The following is a 17,419-nucleotide window of genomic DNA, read 5'->3' on the forward strand; positions in this document are numbered from 1 at the left end:
TCCTTAACATGTAAAAAGGTCAATACTTAAGCAAAGCTGTTACGGCAGCACAGCAAGACGATTAAAGGAAGCTGTTGTCTCCAGTCAGCCACACCTGGTCTAATTTGACAGGTAACTCTAATACTTGGGCCTGAAGTCATCTTCATGGGTACTTGTTTTCTTCTGGCCACCAGAGGGGGTAATAAACAATAAACAAAAGTTACAACATTAACTATTTCCAAGGGACAGATTAATAAATCCTGGGCATGAACCCACATACAAAGATGTGCAAATGTCAGTGTTCAAACTACAGCTACCAAAATTGTATATAAAAGTGTGGGAAACGCTTTAAGATAGGAAATAGTTTCTCATTGTGATATTTGAATACCATTCATTTAAAAATTATATTATCTATTGTTTTAAAATGTGTTATTTGTTTTTACAAATAACTCAGAAGAAAGAAATGAATATAAGCCCACCAAAGAAGACTTAAAAAAGTACATTATTTGTAGTTTATTAGAAAATATTATATTCTATCTTTATTTAATAACATTATCTAGAAACAATCTTATACTTTTTAATGATTATTAGTATTTTGTAGTAACATTAGTAGCATTATATAAATCATTCTAGAAAATTGGTTCAAAGTCAGAGTTCAGAAAGCATTTCTGACTTTTAACTGATTTAGACTTTAGACTAAAATCATTTTGCTTTGATTGACCTTATGTTTTTCCTTTAAATACATTATTCCATTTCATTTTTACTCCACTGTAGCCTAACAGCCTTTTAATGCCCCATAATAACCCAATGTTTTGATAGTGAATGTGAATAAAACATTGCATATGTATCATTTTACATGATGTGTTACCTTTTGTCTGATCCTGGTTCCCGGCTGTAGATGCGATCAGCTGTGCCAGGTGCCCGTCTCGTGGGCCTGATGACAGCCGCGAAAGCTGGCGGGAAGGCGGGGCCCAAATTCTGAGTGCAGATGAAACCCTGCAAGGACAGGGAAAGGATGAGATCTGCAAGGGAGTTGCTTCCGTTTCCCCGGCGAGGTCACTTTACTTCGCTTCACGTTCAATCCAGGTGGCTGAGCTGGGGAGCGGGGTCGGTGACGGCGAGGCAGAGCAACGAGCTCTCTGTCCCTTTTTTAGCATTTCATATTTCAGGTATTCATTAAATATTTCATTTTTGATTACTACCATCTAGTAATCATATAACTGCTATCTCAGTGGTCACATGCCTCTCAAATTACAACTACATGTTTCTGCTCCTCGCATACAGACCTGATGCACTGGGAACACCAGCTACTGTGCTCCTCCTCTTCACTTGGCCTTCCTGTCTGATGTCCTCCTGTGGCTGGGTGGTGGCTTTGTTTGATTTGAAATTTGTGGAGAACAAGCTCCACATACCACCTGTCTTGAAGATATCAAAATCAACAGAGATAAATAGCTCAGATTTCGGGTTCAATGGCAACATGACCATGGTGAGCTATGTGCCAATAAAGGGAAAGGTTGTTGTCCTCTGAAGCACCATGTCTGATGACAAAGCAGTGGATGACAATACTGTGAAAAAAAAACAGCAGTGATACAGTAATATAACAAAACAAAAGGCAAAGCGGACAAAAAGGATCAGATGATTTGTACCCAGGCACACAAATGGTGCTCTGCTATAATATACTGGATGCTGCCCTGCTTAATGCTTATACCAGGGGTCGACAACATGCAGCTCTGGAGCCACATGTGGCTCTTTTACTGCCCTGTTGTGGCTCTTTTACTGCCCTGTTGTGGCTCCACAGCAGAACTAGATTTGTAGGTAAAAATAAAATAATCCTCCTTTGCAGTAAAGTAAAGCTCCACTGATCGTTCTAACGCAGGTTTAACAATAAATGGTCTTAAACGCTGTTAGCAAGTAGCTAACAAAAACGCAAAGAGAAAGACTTAAGACAAACATTGATAACTTGAAGACAAACAGACCTATTTGCATTTATAATCACTCCAGCTGGTTTCCTGATACGTTTAATCTGCAATGAGAAACTGTCACTAAAAAGTCACAAAGCTGAAGTCAGCTTCTCATTCTGCAGCTTCTTGTTTGAATTTTCCCATTCCACCTTAAAAGGTGCAGCAGTTACATTCTGGTGCCACAGGTACTATTTAAGGTGGAATGGGAAAATTCAAACAAGAAGCTGGTTCTGAATCTGAATCTGAATCTGAATCAGAATCTGAGCTAAAGCTTAAAGCAGAGCAAAGTAAGTCTGTGTTTTTGTTTATATATTTTTAGCCCACACTATTACATCAGCACATACTGAGACATATTTACAGCCATGACGTAAAGTGTACATAAAATGTTGTGGCCCCCACGGTGGTCTGATTTTTGTTAAAAGGGCAAAATGGCTCTTCTTAACATTTGGGTTGCTGACCCTTGGCCTATACCAACTTCACTGTACAACACCCTGATTACATGGGTAATATGAACAATGAATGCTGGCTATTCATCAAGGATCTGGTCAAAGAGCTTGTCATGTCACATATAAAAAAGAGGGCACGCTGTACCTCCAAAAGGATATTAGAAAGATGTGGGATAACAAAAAAAAAACAAACATAGCCATCACCCAGCCACAGGAGGACCTCAGACAGGAAGGCCAAGTGAAGAGGAGGGAGTGCAAGATCAGCCCAGCTGCCAAATACAGTCAGCAGCTGGTGTTCCCAGTGTACCAGGCCTGTATGCAAGGAGCACAAACATGTAGTTTCTAGTCATTTATTCAGTCACATTCACCACAGTTCACTACAGTTACAGTACAGTTCAGTATCAGTTAGAATTTATCAGTGATACGTGTATGTTATGTGTGTCAAAGTGACAAATTAACATATTTAAAAATTAAATGTATTATTTTTTGATTAAATAACTGCTAAAATGCTTATTCTAACAAAATTATTATTATGTCTATTTATTTTGTGTATTTGTGTTAACTGGATGTAATGATACAAAAACAATTTGTTCATAAAGTAACAAAAGAAGACTGACGACAACAATTTGCGGTCATCAAAAACAAAATATTTAATGAACACTTGGACTATTAATTGATAAAATAAATTGATTTCAAAAGATATAGCAAAGAAAAATTCAGTCATGAAGAAAATAGGAAATTAATACAGGTCCTTTTAACTCAAAGTTGTTTGCATAGCTTGTGCATTAAAGGGTTAACAAACTTTCTCTTTCTGTTTCTTTTTCACCACAACAGGAAAAACGACCACTGGGCCATGTGCCAGCACACTTAAAGGAACATGAACCCTAATTTCCCAACATAATATAGCAGCTGCCACGGGCTGCCTCTCATGTGTGTAGTAGTTTTGCTATGTAAAATGCCATTCAAAGTGGCTCATGGGAAGGCGCCTCCAGTGAAAAGGGACTCTTTATGTTGTTATTTCATGCTGTATGATGATGTTCTTTGGTTAAAGTGTGCATGTTTATTTGTTATCCCATGCCAGGTTTGGGGGCTAGTTAGAGTGGGTTCCTGTTTGTAACCATAAGAGAAAGAGTAAGGCTGGGATGGGCCTCTTGTTTCAATTCTTTTTCAAGCGGACTTTTTGCCTTTGCTAATTCAATGAAGAGCATTTTATAAGCAGATATTATGACCTTGTGTGGCCCTTCTTCAGCAAGCCATCACAATATTTAGGAGTTTTGGTTCTTTCTAGTTCTGTTAGTTCCCAACATCTTTTAAACATTGTCATCAGGTTACTTGTAAATCATCAACAATATCTGATTACATTGCTAAAACCTACTACACATAAGTAATAATATTTTTATTAAAAGACAAAAAGGTTTACTTAATTTCAGAAAATATGGAAAATATGGTTTTGCTCAGGGGAGGCAAAACTTGTTAAAAAGAATAAATAACATGCTAATAACATGTCTCCCTATTCATGAGAGTTTTTGTGATATTGCGTATTTTTCATTTGGTGTGGTTATTTTCACACCGCATTGGCTAAAGTGGACCAAATTACACACTGGAGTGTTTATTTGATGGTTAGAAATTTTGCAGGGATGCGATCACTCTTACTATTACATCCATGAAAATTTAAAAATAGAAATAGATAATATAAAATAGAGGTGCTTAACGTCTATCACAACACAAAGCTTCTTAATGATTGGTTAACCAATTTGAATTTAACCAGTCAGATCTCTGATGCTTGGCCAAAAATTTGTTGTGCGACCCATATGTCAAAAGAAATGCGTATCTTCGTCTGCCATAATTAACAGCAGCTCATGTTGCAACAATGATATGAGTGAGTAAAGAGTAAAATGTTAAAACAGGCAGTTTATGTGGCCAGTACAGCGCTGATGTCCACTGAGAAAAGCACACATTTGTGTTGAGTTCTCTCATTTGGTATGCACAATTTTGAAAATACTTTCCCACCAGCTGGGTCACCGGTTCATATTTCAGTTGTTTGGCACTGACCTAAACAAGGCTGCTCTGTTTACACATCAAAACGGGCTGAATTAAAGGAAAAGTTGGTCCACACCAAACAAGGTTGGTGTGACAGCGACTTTAGGAGAACAAATTAGGAATAAAAAATATTAAATTTGACAGTTAGTAAATTCGAACTGTGACCCACCGTGTTCATTATCGCAGTGTATTACAGTGAAAACATTTGTTACAGGATCAGTGAGCTGCACCTCCTCTCACTGAACACAAACTCATGAAGGCTTTACTGTTTAAGAAATGCTCTGCCTCCCAGCAGAAATGAACATTTTGATTCTCTTTCTGTTCATGTCTATTGGTCAGCTCTCCGTATAGTTCATTTTGTTTTGATGTAAGCATCCCGAACTCCATGAGGAAGTAGTGGATCGTCACCCTAGTACTTTGAAAAGTGGTGTGTCAAAATGCCCGCTTGCCCCTGTGGTTCTAGCGCCCCTGGTTTTGGTAGGGACAGTTCTTAATGTTAATTAATATTAAACTGATCTTCAGATTTTGGGACAGATTTACTACAAAGAAATGAGAAGCTGCCTCAAATTGTGTTAGAGATTATAGTATTTACTATTGGGAAACTCCGATTTTACATGTCAGCAAAAAAGCAATGGCATCAGCTCACAGTTGTATTTCAGTTATTCAGGAGCCACACATGAACACCGCAGACAAAAATCATCCACATGCAAAAACACAAACATAAGTACTTTGTTATGTTTCTAACTGGAGAAAAAACATTAAATCATCTTTTAAGCTTCCTCTGCTCTTTATTTTGTTGCAGTAAAGCGAATAAATGGATTGTCTTTAATGACAGAAAATCAAAAGTAAACAAAAAACATTATTTCTAGCACATTCATCTCGTTTCTAACCAAAACCACTTCAAGACAAATCATGTTGTACTTATGACCTCTGAGGTCATAGGTAGGAACTTCCGAGTAGGACTTGAACACAGCATCACTGCTCACCATGTGGACATGAGGGACAGGGATGCAGTCTCACTTCCTGCTCTAAAATGCAGGGGTGTGGCTAAAATAAGGCTCCTCCTATGGACTAAAACTCTGTGTTTCAGCAGTGTCACGAAAACATGGGCCAGCAATTTTTTTTATTATTATTCAAAAAAAATAGTTTAAATCTTTCAACTTCACTTTAAAAGAATAAAAAAAGATCTTTTAAAAAAACAACATTGAAAAAAAAAAGAAAAGTTGAAATTTAGGTTATGTTCAGACTGCAGGCAAACTGGATTTGTTTCTCAAATCAGGTCTTTTGAGACATCTGTCCATACTATTATTTGCAAGTGATCAGATCAGATTTGTATGTCTAGACATCACCAACCTATCTGCATGGGTTGCTGTGGTAACGATGTAACAACATAAGCACGAATCTTTGGGCTCTTCTTGAATCCCATCACTTCTGTCACTCTGGATTTGATGTTGTTGCTTGTTGTGTCACAAAGTGACACAAAACACACTTTTAAATCCAGTTAGAGTGGCCAGAGAATCTAGATTGGATTGGAATCACATTTCAAACCACCTCCAAATGTGATTTGGATCCGATTTGCAAACATTTCATCAGGTTTTTGCTGTCCTGACTATCAAAAATCAATCTGGATATAATCTAGATATGCCAAAATCGAATTTGGGCTGGCAATCTGAACAAGGTCTTGGAGAAAGATCTAAGATCTGAATATTTCATTTTTAAAATGTTTTTTACTCTGGGACTGCAGTTTGAACTACGTGGGTAGAATGGTCCATACAGTATTATGCAGAAGCTATGCAATGCAGAAGCTATAGAATAAAGCTACGCAGAATGTATATTTTTATGCAAGTGAAAACTTTCATGGAAAAAAAAATAAATAAAGAAAACCCATAAATCTATGATCTAATATTGTTCTGTCTTCCATCATCATTCATTCTCGTTTGGGATCTCCATCATAGTCCTATAGAGAAAGAAAACATCAGTAAAACTGTGTTCACAGTTAACAGAATGCTTCATGCATGTTGCGCTTCACCAAGTTCAGTGGTGTAAAGCTGGCAGATTAATCTAAACAGAATATTTGAACTGTTACATACAGTGAAAATAGTGGTAGCTTAGAGAAATATTAGTACACATGACATATATACTGTAATATGAACACAGAGTTGATTTTTTTCATGGAAATTAAGATCAACATGCTTTACAGTACACAATACAATATACAAATGGCAAAAAAGAATGAAATAAAAAAACTAAACTTTGAAAAGATCTTTATATTAAATAACAGGTGTGAATGTTAATAAGAGGTTTTAAGTTACTTACAGATGAACATGCTTGTACTGTTGCTGCAGGCCAATTGTTCACTGAGATGCATACAGGAGAGAAAAGAACAGAAAGAAATTACAGCTACAAGTTATTGACATAACTACAATGAATAACTACAATGAATTGCCATTAAAAATTATGACTAATCATATGGCAGTGTCATGTTACTCTTGGCACTAATTATAACATTTGTCATAATGAGGTCATGATAGCTAAATAGAGCACATTTAGCATGTGACATAAGGTGTCAGGGTATCGAACATTATGGCATCTTTTGGTAATGGTAACATGACACTGTTATATTACTGAATATTTTTTTATGGCAACTCATGATAACATATGACATTTGCTATGACATGTTTATGGCATGGTTGTTTCAATATTATGTAGCAAAGCTGAAGTGTTACCGAAATGACAGTACAGTAAGATATGAAACATGTAAAGTCATAACATCAGGTGAAAGTGATGTTCAAAATCCTATATTTCTTATTACTTGGTTATTTTAGTCTGTTTGTCGGTTCTAGTACTGAACAAAATGTGGGTTTATTTAATGAAGAAGGTTAATGCATTAATGATCAATCTTAGTCCTATCAATGAAAATATACTTAAGTGCTTTGGTGATGGACAGCAGAGTTTTGAGAATCCTGTGGTTCCAGGCATGGTACTTACATAATTGTTGTGCCTAGAAGAACAGAGTTCAATTATATGTTTTGACTGTGGGATGCAGCATTTCAACAACACACATTTTCTAGCATTATGACATACAGACAATAGATAAGCTAAACCCAGAATACAAACAGTACTAACCATCTTCAAACCTCTCACAAAACAGCTAAGATATTGTTTTTGAAACTACGACTACATGGTTCCTTTCTCAAAACACAACAAAAGTGTTGATTTCCTGACAAGAAACAAAATAAAAACAACTGATGTGAAAATGTTGGGGCTAAAAAATTTGATGACCAGCCAATATTTTAGATTTTCATTTTATACTCCAATAGTTTAGTAAAACAGCGTTGTACTGACTGATATGCTTGACTATTGTCAACTTTAAAACTGTCAAATATGATTGTCAGTATGAACTATTTTTAAATAAACAGCAAAAACTCAGTCCTAAATAATTAAAATACTTTAGCCCTGGGAGTGAGGTTGCCCAGAGTGACTTGTTAATTACCTCTCATTTTTCATCAGTTCTCTGCATAGGCAACAGGTTATTCTCATGCTAAATGTCAAATGCTGGTGAAGCTGATCACAAAATACCACCATGGTTAAAATAATGGTATTTTGTGTTCAACTTCACCAGTTCAGCCTGTTTTGCTGTGATATAGTAAAAGAAGGCATGCTTTATAAAGGATTCTCCAGTAGCACAACTTTCTGCTCTGTTCTTTGCAATTATGAGTTTGAACCCTATAGGACAAAAAAGGCATTAATTATCTCTGTTATTTTTGCAAATACCAATAAAACTATGAGCGATATAGCATTCAGGCTCTATAAAAATAGATCTGTTTAGTTATTTTAGTATTATTGTCCTTAAACAGTATCTCATTTTTTTTTAACATGAAATGCCCCTTTCACTCTGTCTTTGATACGTTAAAGTGAACTGAAAATCTGATAGCAAAATACAGCCTATAAGCTTTGTAAGCTGCTGTTTACCTAATCGTTTATAAATGCGCCATTTACATAAACATTTGATTATCCCACATCAGATCATTAATCAAGCTACTCACTTTGTGGCCATACGCAGGTCAGTTTCATTTCTGCGGCGACTCCTGTAACACAGTAAAAGGATGGTGGTTAACTTTATCACACAAGTTCTCAGTGATGAACGAGGCCTGCTTTGTCAGCATGTACACATTACAGGGCTACAGCACCAGCTGAAGTTAACAGGCCTGGAGCTCATCTCACAAACCTGGAAAGTAACATACAAAGCCATAAAGGTTACTAGGCAAACTATGAGGGGGGATCTTGCAGTTGAATTGTGTTATTTTGTTGGCAGATATTCATTCAGGCAAGTCTCCCAACAAGACACTCCTGTTTGCTCATTTATATTTTGCTTAAAAAGACAAAGTAAATGGAACAGAATATGCAATTAATGTAATGCTAAAAACTGCATGCTTGTCTCATTTGCGAGTTTAGAACACAAAACAAATCATTTTCCAAGCAGAATCCAAAGAATTTGTCTCTGAAACACGGTGTAAAAGACTCAGGCCTGTCTGGCCAACAGTGGTATGATGTTGACCACATTAATTAGTTTTTCAGATATGATTTACTGCATAAATACATGTCCAAGCATGTATTGCTGGAAATGTATTGTTTGGATGTTTCTTATTGCTCTGATTCTGTTCAAAAAGGATATGGGCAGCAGAGACTATGATTGGTAGAAAGACAGAATTTGATGGTGACGCTCTACCATGGTACTTTATGGTCTGGCTCATCCTCTCCTGAACGTGCTGATTTCCTAACAAGAAACAAAATAAAAATAACCGATGTGAAAATTTTGCTGACTTTACAGGGCTAAAAAAATTGATGACCAGTAATATTGGCCAATAATTTAGATCATTATTTTATACTCCAATAGTTTTGTAAAACAGTGTTTTACTGACTTATATGCTTGACTATTGTCAACTGTAAATCATATTGCTCTGATTCTCCACAAAAAGGTCACCATCAAAAAGACTGAATTTGATGGTGACACTCTACCATGGTACTTTATGGTCTGGCTCCTCCTCTCCTGAAATGTGGGTTATTGAGTCTGTTTTTTGTTACCAAATTTCTTGGTTTATGTTGAACAAACAGTCCTCAAGCACCATACTTTTTTCAACGTAAGGGACTTAGTTATTATGTATAATCTAAAACTGTGCATTAGTCCAACGTTTTTCTTCCAATGCCTGGAAAAATAGGGTGTTCGTATTTCCATGGATCCAAATCTTAATATCAAAATACCTGGAGGTACTTATTAACAGGATAGCCTCCATACATCAGTCCATCCAAGGTGGAAAAAATAAAATAACTGTTACTTATGAATGCTTCGACCAATTCTTGAGAAACTTCAAATGTCCATGCCATTGATAATGAGGTAGCCTGACAATTTTGATGCATGTGGGTCGACAGTGGGCCCTACAACATTCAAACAGATGCTTTTCAACAAGCTCTTTGGAAGAGAATTTCCTTAGATCATAATATGGAGAAATGTACAGCTAAAACAGCTAATAATGCCACAAACACAGCCAGATGAGAGAGCATGTGCTCTGCTTTGTATATTTGCAGAGAGAATAAGGAGGAGGGGTGGAGTAACGCTACAGAGGGGCCGTGTTCCACTAAACTAAGACTGGGTTCATTCCACTTCAATATCTTTTATTCAAAATGAAAGAAAACAGGCACAAATACATATTTTAACAGATAAATAACAATAAATAACAATAAATATTATAAACATTTAGCTGTTTCAAATAAATAAAGCCTGTCTTTCTGTGTGTCAGAGTTTTAGTGCTCAGCATGAGTCCAAGAGGACAGAAAAACAATAAAAACACGGCTACCTTACGCTAACCATTTATTTTTACTCAATAACCCAGCAGGCACCCGACGCAGTTTGATGCCAGAAAGACATTGGACTCTAACTTTAGACAGATGTTGAATTAAAAATGAAAATCGGGTTGACGTGAGTGTCCAACATTGGACAGGTGTTTTTTGGTTGGAAGTCAAAGTTGGATAGCCATCAAAACCAATGCTGGGTTGGCATCAAGCTCCAACATTACATAGAAGTTGAATTTTGGTTTTGGCTTAGCATGAGTCCAAGAGGACAGAAAAACAATGAAAACATGGCTACCTTATGCTAACTTTGGTTGGAAATAAAAATCGTGTTGATGTCAAAACCCAGCTTTGGCTTGACATCATCCACTAATGTTAAATAGATGTTGAATTTTGGTGGGAAATCAAAATCTTATATCAATCAAAAAAACAAAAAACGCTGGGTTGACTTCAAGCTCCAGTGTTAAACAGGAGGATCAGAGGAGTGGGTAACTGTAGCTGTGGTGCCTGGGAAGCTTTTCAGTGCCTTGCTCAAGGGCACTTCAGCTGTGGATAGGAGAAGTCTGAGATTGAACCGCCAACTTTGTTAACATTATGACCTCGGTGGATTTTGGTTAATATGATGATGTTTAGCAGATGTTGGGTTTTGGTCCCCATGCCTCATGACTTTATGACGGTATTCTATGTCAAGTTGACGTTGGCTTGAGACATTTGAACTGGATTTTGGTTACAACAACCTAATACCCACAATATATCAACGTCTAACAATATTAGAATTTCATACTGTGTGCACATAAACATTATAAGGTTTAGCAGGTGTTGGGTGTTGGGTTTTGGTCACCATACCTCACTACTGGCATGAGATGTTTGGAAGACACTGGACACCACAATTTTTTAGAGAACAAAATATCAATGTCTTATGATAGATTGTCACATTGAGTGGATGTTAAGATTATGATGTTGACCAGGTGTTGAGTTTTGGTCACTAATATAGGTCTATATGATGTTGGCATGAGACATTTAGGAGATGCTGGATTTTGGTAACTTAACACCATGACTTAAAGCCAGCTACATATCAGCATCTAATGATGTTACAATTTCATGTTGTCTGGACATTATGACAGACGTTTGGTTTTGGTCTACATACACATGAGACGTTTGGAAGACATTAGATTTTGGTTACTCAACATCACAACTTTAAACCAACAAAATATAAGCTGTCGCCAGTATTCTATATCAAAATTACCTTGGCTTTAGAGGCTGTCTTGACATTGAATTACCTGACATCATGATTTTAAACCAACAAAATATCAATGTCTAATTATGCTAGAATGTCACGTCGAGTGGACATTGAGATTATGTTGTTTGCCAGGAGTTTTGGTCACCATACGTCATGATTAAACGTCAGTATTAAAAAGCAGTATGATGTTGGCATGTGACATTTAGAAGATGTTGGATTTTGGTTACTTAATATCACAACTTTAAACCAACAAAACATGACCTGTTGCCAGTATTCTACATCAAAATGACGTTGGCTTTAGACGCTGTCTTGACATTGAATTTCGCTCACCCAACATCACAACCTATATTCAACCAGATATCAGTGTCATTGGTGGCCAGCTGGGAAGCAATAGAATGAACCACCATCAAAGTTCTTACATGTTATAAAACATTGCATAACATGCATGCTGTATATGACAAACTCCAAAGTCTGTATGTAACAGTGGACAGGGCAAAACAATAGTTTTTAATCTTATTCCTTGAGTTTATTTTTGTAAACTGATTTTTTTTTACTATTGATAATCAAAAGTTGGCCTTTTAATGGGTGAAGTACAAACTCTGGTCCTAACTCTAAATACTTTCATAATTTACTCTCACCCCTTACCACGGTAATGCATACAGTTCAAATGTCTACTTAGACCATTTGTGAACATTCAATGCCCTGCTGCTTCTGGTTCCCTCCAATCCACTGACCTGAACCTGTTGATCACAAAGTGATATAATACAATCAGAAATGCTGACAGGGTGTGAGTTAAATATCCATTCAGCCACATGAATAACAACATTTAGGTCCAATATGTAAAATATTAAGCCATATAAAATATTACAACTATATTTTTGTCTGCTGTGCTTTAAATATAAATGTTGCAAATTAAATAAATGATAAATGTTTCAAAAGGTCATTTTAACTGGATGGAAATAGCCCTTGATTACCTTTGGGACATTCTGGACATTCGACTCCAAATTCTGTGTACATGAAGGAAAAAATATTTTAGATGCATTGAAGTGTAGTCCTTTTATTTCTTTAATGAGCACTATATCTGATAAGACGCAATACATTTGACCGGTAAGCTAAGGAACATACATTTTATGTACAACAAACTCTTAAGACAGAATCTGTATCCTCTCAAATCTACCTCAGACAAGATTACTATTTTATAATAATTTCAAAATGGTAACTTGTAAATTTATGTGAGCTCATCAGACACATGTAACCTGTCTGCAAACGTTTCCAGTAGGTTCTGCATTTTATTACAACAAACCTTCCCTTCCAGGTGTAAATTAGACTTAAAATATTTGTATCTCTCCTGCACACCTGTTTCACAACTTTCTTCATTCTGGTTATCTGAGACATTTCAGCTCAGTGGAATAATATTCTTAATAGCAATTTATCATCAATCAAATGTTCTTTTTCTTTTGAAATTATCCCAGGACACTGACAATCATTCCATATGTCTCACTAGTGTTCTCCCCACAAAATACTGGCATTATGGATATTGCCATGAGCATTTTCATCATCATGTGTATACATATCCCCATAGCCAATAGCGTTACTGCATTTAATGGCAATATTGGAGCCGATATTGATATGGTAACAATGCAATCCTACTTATTAACCCCATTATCTGTTTTGTGACCCACAAAAGAGTAGTGCATTATGAAAGACAGAATGGTTAAAAGGTATTTACTTACCCATTTGCGTTTCTAGACTGGAGATCTTGGATCTGTCTCCTGATGAAAAAAGAAAACAAGACCACATGTTACTGCTAAAAGCTAACATTTAAAAGTGGACATTAGATTTGAAAAGACACTTTGATTGCATGAGAAACAGTAAATGCAGCATTAATGCACTGACAAACTGCTGTATGTTACAGCAACTTACAGAATTTAAATTATTAATATATTCACATATATATAATTCTTGGACTCACCTATATTTCTTGCGCATGATGTAGCACACCCCTCCAAATAAAAGAGAGGTTCCAAGTACAGCCACAACTGGAATTATGATGTGAAAGAAGTTTGTTTTACCTGAAAAAGACATTATTATTTAAAGCTATTGAGCATTACCTAAAAAAAATTCACTTAAGCTACTTAAAGCCAGCATGCATTGGAAATGTACTGTAAGGGTAGACTATTATACATTAGGCATCAACACCCCACTGTGCAACTGGTTACTGGACTTCCTCACAGACAGACCCCAGACAGTATGAGTTGGAATAAACACCTGTAAAACCATCATCATGAGCACTGGAGTTCCCCAGGGTTGTGTGCTGAGCCCTCTGTTGTTCACTCTGATGGCTCATGACTGTTATGCCAAGTACAACTAGAACCACATTATTTAGTTTGCAGATGATACAACAGTGGTAGGCAATGGTGACGACTCAGCCTACAGAGAGGAAGTGAACCAACCATGGACTACACACACCACCTCCCTTGTCAAGAAAGCATAACAGTGTCTTCACTTCCTACGAAGGATGAGGAGAGCAAACATCCCCCTGCTATCCTACAGAGGCACTATAGGGAACGTCCTGACCAGCAATCTCCCAGTCTGGTATGGCAGCTGCACCACCGCAGACCAGAAGTCCCTCCAGAGAGTGCAGAGGACAGATAAAATCATCAGAACCCCACTTCCATCCATACAAGATCTATACCTGTCATGCTGCCTCAGCAGGGCCATCAAGCCAGAGACCTCACCTACCCTGCACATGGACTGTTCAGCCTTCTGCCCTCTGGCAAATGCTGCTGCAGCATGCGGTGCAAGACTGCCAGACTCAGCAAAAGTTTCTTTCCACAGGCCATCAGAATACTCAACTCCCTTTAACAACACACGCAACATGCTGGTCTATCAGGACTGTTGAACTCCGGAACATACATACAGACTGTCTGAACCCATATCTTCTGTCTTTAAATGCAGCTATTCTCTGTGAAATATTTTCAGGGCTCTCATCACTTGAGCACTTTTTCACTATACACCAGTGTCAGGTTTACATTTCCTGTTACACTTAAAGCAACAGCCCAAAATTTCCTGTTACACTTAAAGCAACAGCCCAAAATTACTTGGAAAAAAGTCTAGTAGGTTTTATCCTTCTCCTGTAAAGTTATCATTTTGGAGATGCGAGGTTTTCTTTAGACAACAGTGATTATATATACACATGTTGTTGGATTTCTGAGAATATGCCATGTTCTTGATTTTGTACCTTAAATTGTTCACTTTTAATGTAATTACCAATTTAACATTCCTTAATATTTCTTTTTAATCTTCCTTCCTAAATTATGAATATCATAATGCAGTGTCAATAATCTGTGTATAAATACTGTAATGCAAAAATTGTAGCTTTTTGCAGAGAAGAGAATTGCATAGTTGGTCCCATTAAAATGCATGTGTCAGGCTCCAGTCCTTGCTGGCAAAATCACTGCAGACTTCAGCACACTGCCTCATTAAACACACCTGACTCAGCTCATCAGGTAAGTAGCAAGGCCTTTGTGAACTGAATTCAGAGCATTAGATAAGAGTAAATGCTTATCTCTGCAGCACTTTGGCCTGGAAGTTCCCCAGTTTGATATGCCTGCTAACAGTCAGGTAATAACACTCATGTTTATGTTAGCCTTTTGAGAAAAATATCATGTAAACAGAGTGTTTTGTGTTTTTTGCATTTAATCATTATATTTTATGTGTTCCTTTTCATTCTCACTTAGTCAAAAATAAAAGTTAGTGACTATAGTAGGACCCGACTTGACTTACGTTTCACGTGTAGGCGGGTAGTGGCTGTAGAGCTCTTTCCGCCGTGGAAACTGACAGTGCAAGTGAGGTCTTTGAGATCATCATCCTCTGTTGGGATGAAAGCCAGCAAAGAATCCACTTCCCAGTTTCCATTAAGAATGTCCCTGTTGTTCACAATGGCTTTACTATTTGAATGGCTCCAGGTGATGGTGGGGGGATGGGAGGGGCAGGTGTGTCTGATAGAACACTTGAATGAAGCAAAAACTCCCTCCTCCAATAATTCCTTTTTTTCCAGCTGTGGGTTCTCTGGATCTGCTACACAGCAAGTACAATGTCAGTACTATTATTAGTGAAACTAAAAGATTAATCCACCTCTTGACAGCCTCAGCACTATGAAAATTAGCAGGGAAATAGTACAAATGGCTGAAGCCATTTTAGAACTACAGCCATACTTACGCATCATGGAGAGGGTCACACAGCTTTGCACAAAAGAATACTTATCTAAATCTGGGATTTCAGCCCTGAAACAGAACGGGTCGTTGTCATGGTCTTTGACTTTATCTAGCTCTAAGGTGCAGTTTTTTTCACCCAAGTGGCCAAGCAGTCTTGTGCGACCCTTGAAGCTGTCTGCAATTTCAACTGGGTCTTGATGATAGATGTTTTCTTTTTTATCCTTTTTGTGCCAGATTCCCCTAATACGCGAGTCTGGAAGTTGTCTTCCAGGGTACTGGAACTTGCAGGGCACCACAACACAAGAAGAGACCAGCGCTTTCATTTCAGAGACAACTTCTGCCTTCCACACATCAGACAATACAGTGGCAAAGATCACTGGAAAATGAAAAATAAATAATAACCAGCTGATACATGCAGTTTACTCTTTTAAAGAGATGAAATATTACATAAATGCAAACATGAAGTAATACTAATAAAGTTAGATCTGTACCTTGAAGACAAAGCCAGCAGAATAGAAATCTTGCCTGTGTGCCCATACTGGAACAGCAAACCTGTCAGACTGTTAAAAATACTACATATATCTACTGGGGCTTTCAAAACAGTTAGATTCAGTCAGTTGTGTCTATGTTTATTGGAAAATAAAGGACATTATTGTTCATTAATTATTACCTACATTTGTATGTAAATTAATTAAATCCCTTATTAAAAATTAATAGAATTCAGCACAACTGCAGCTCTGCCTAAGGGAAGCCATCCACCAAAAGTCAGTGACTTGATGAGGAGGGCAATGGTAAAATGAACTGGAAAGATCCACAGCTAACAGGACAACTGGACAGCCATAGCCTGGACACTCTACAAAGCTGGGCTTTATGCAAGAAAGCCATTGTTAGAACAAGACTAGAAAAACATAGTTTTACTGAACTGCCATCATCTACATGCCATTTGTTACTCACGCAAGTGTCTACACAGGATATGATACAGAATAGGATCTTGTTGTTGTCCAAAAACGACATTTTACAGGAGAAGGCAATAATGTTCTGACATTTTAACATAAATTATTGTAAAGAGGTTTTTTTTGTACATGATTTTGGATTTGTGGGCCTATAAAAAGTAGGAAAACACTAAAAAACACTTGTTTTCAAGCTGCACGTTCTACATATTCAACATGTTGCATTATAGCTTCTGAGCCAGCTAATGTCACATTGGCAAATAAATAACATTACCATGAAAATTCTAAACATTCACACATTTTATCAGACATATTTTAGAAAATGGACAATGAACTAATGTAAAAATACAACTTACATGTTTTTTTCTGGATGTCTCGTTTCACTTAGGATCTCACCTCTGTTCTTCACTCATCAGTAAACATATTGACTCCAGAAGTGAAGGGAGGTGCATGTTAAAGCCCTGCCTGCATATTTTCTCAGAAGTACTGTAATGGTAAATAGACAGTAAATCCCTAGAGGGTCTTTTGGGGAAGTACATCAGAATTATTGGAATCTTGTCAACAAAAATGGATAGTGAAACAAAATGCAAATACTTTAAGAGCCTTCAAAACCACATCCCACATCCTATTCTGCAAATAGGTAAGATATAATTGTTGCTGTGCTTAAGAACGCAGTAGTTACCTACTGGGCAAGTCTGAAAGGTACATTAAAATAAACATTTAGCAAAGACAGTTTACA

At 37.0% G+C, this 17,419-nt stretch overlaps 1 protein-coding gene across 1 annotated transcript; it reads right to left on the bottom strand.

Moving 5' to 3' along the window:
• Positions 1-5,009: 5,009 nt before the first annotated feature.
• On the bottom strand, positions 5,010-17,081 carry LOC118803678 (myelin-associated glycoprotein-like). Its single transcript, XM_036564147.1, has 12 exons — positions 17,037-17,081; positions 16,222-16,290; positions 15,735-16,106; positions 15,300-15,593; positions 13,486-13,585; positions 13,247-13,285; positions 12,488-12,520; positions 12,248-12,253; positions 8,473-8,514; positions 7,415-7,427; positions 6,743-6,783; positions 5,010-6,383 (listed from the first exon to the last, which is right to left on the bottom strand). The coding sequence occupies exons 2-11, from the start codon at positions 16,265-16,267 to the stop codon at positions 6,781-6,783; spliced, it is 948 nt and encodes a 315-aa protein (XP_036420040.1). The 5' UTR covers positions 16,268-16,290; positions 17,037-17,081; the 3' UTR covers positions 5,010-6,383; positions 6,743-6,780.
• Positions 17,082-17,419: the final 338 nt, after the last annotated feature.

The sequence above is a fragment of the Colossoma macropomum genome, unplaced genomic scaffold, assembly GCF_904425465.1.
Source record: "Colossoma macropomum unplaced genomic scaffold, Colossoma_macropomum, whole genome shotgun sequence".
NCBI classification, from domain to species: Eukaryota; Metazoa; Chordata; class Actinopteri; order Characiformes; family Serrasalmidae; genus Colossoma; species Colossoma macropomum.

What these genes read in the sequence shown, in the direction of transcription:
- LOC118803678 (XM_036564147.1), bottom strand. Translation starts at nt 16,267, where the DNA reads ATGGGCACACAGGCAAGATTTCTATTCTGCTGGCTTTGTCTTCAAG. An exon ending in TACCCGCCTACACGTGAAAC is followed by an intron (nt 13,586 to 15,299) that starts GTAAGTCAAGTC and finishes TGTCTTTTTCAG; the next exon opens with GTAAAACAAACTTCTTTCAC. An exon ending in ATCATGCGCAAGAAATATAG is followed by an intron (nt 13,286 to 13,485) that starts GTGAGTCCAAGA and finishes TTTTTTCATCAG; the next exon opens with GAGACAGATCCAAGATCTCC.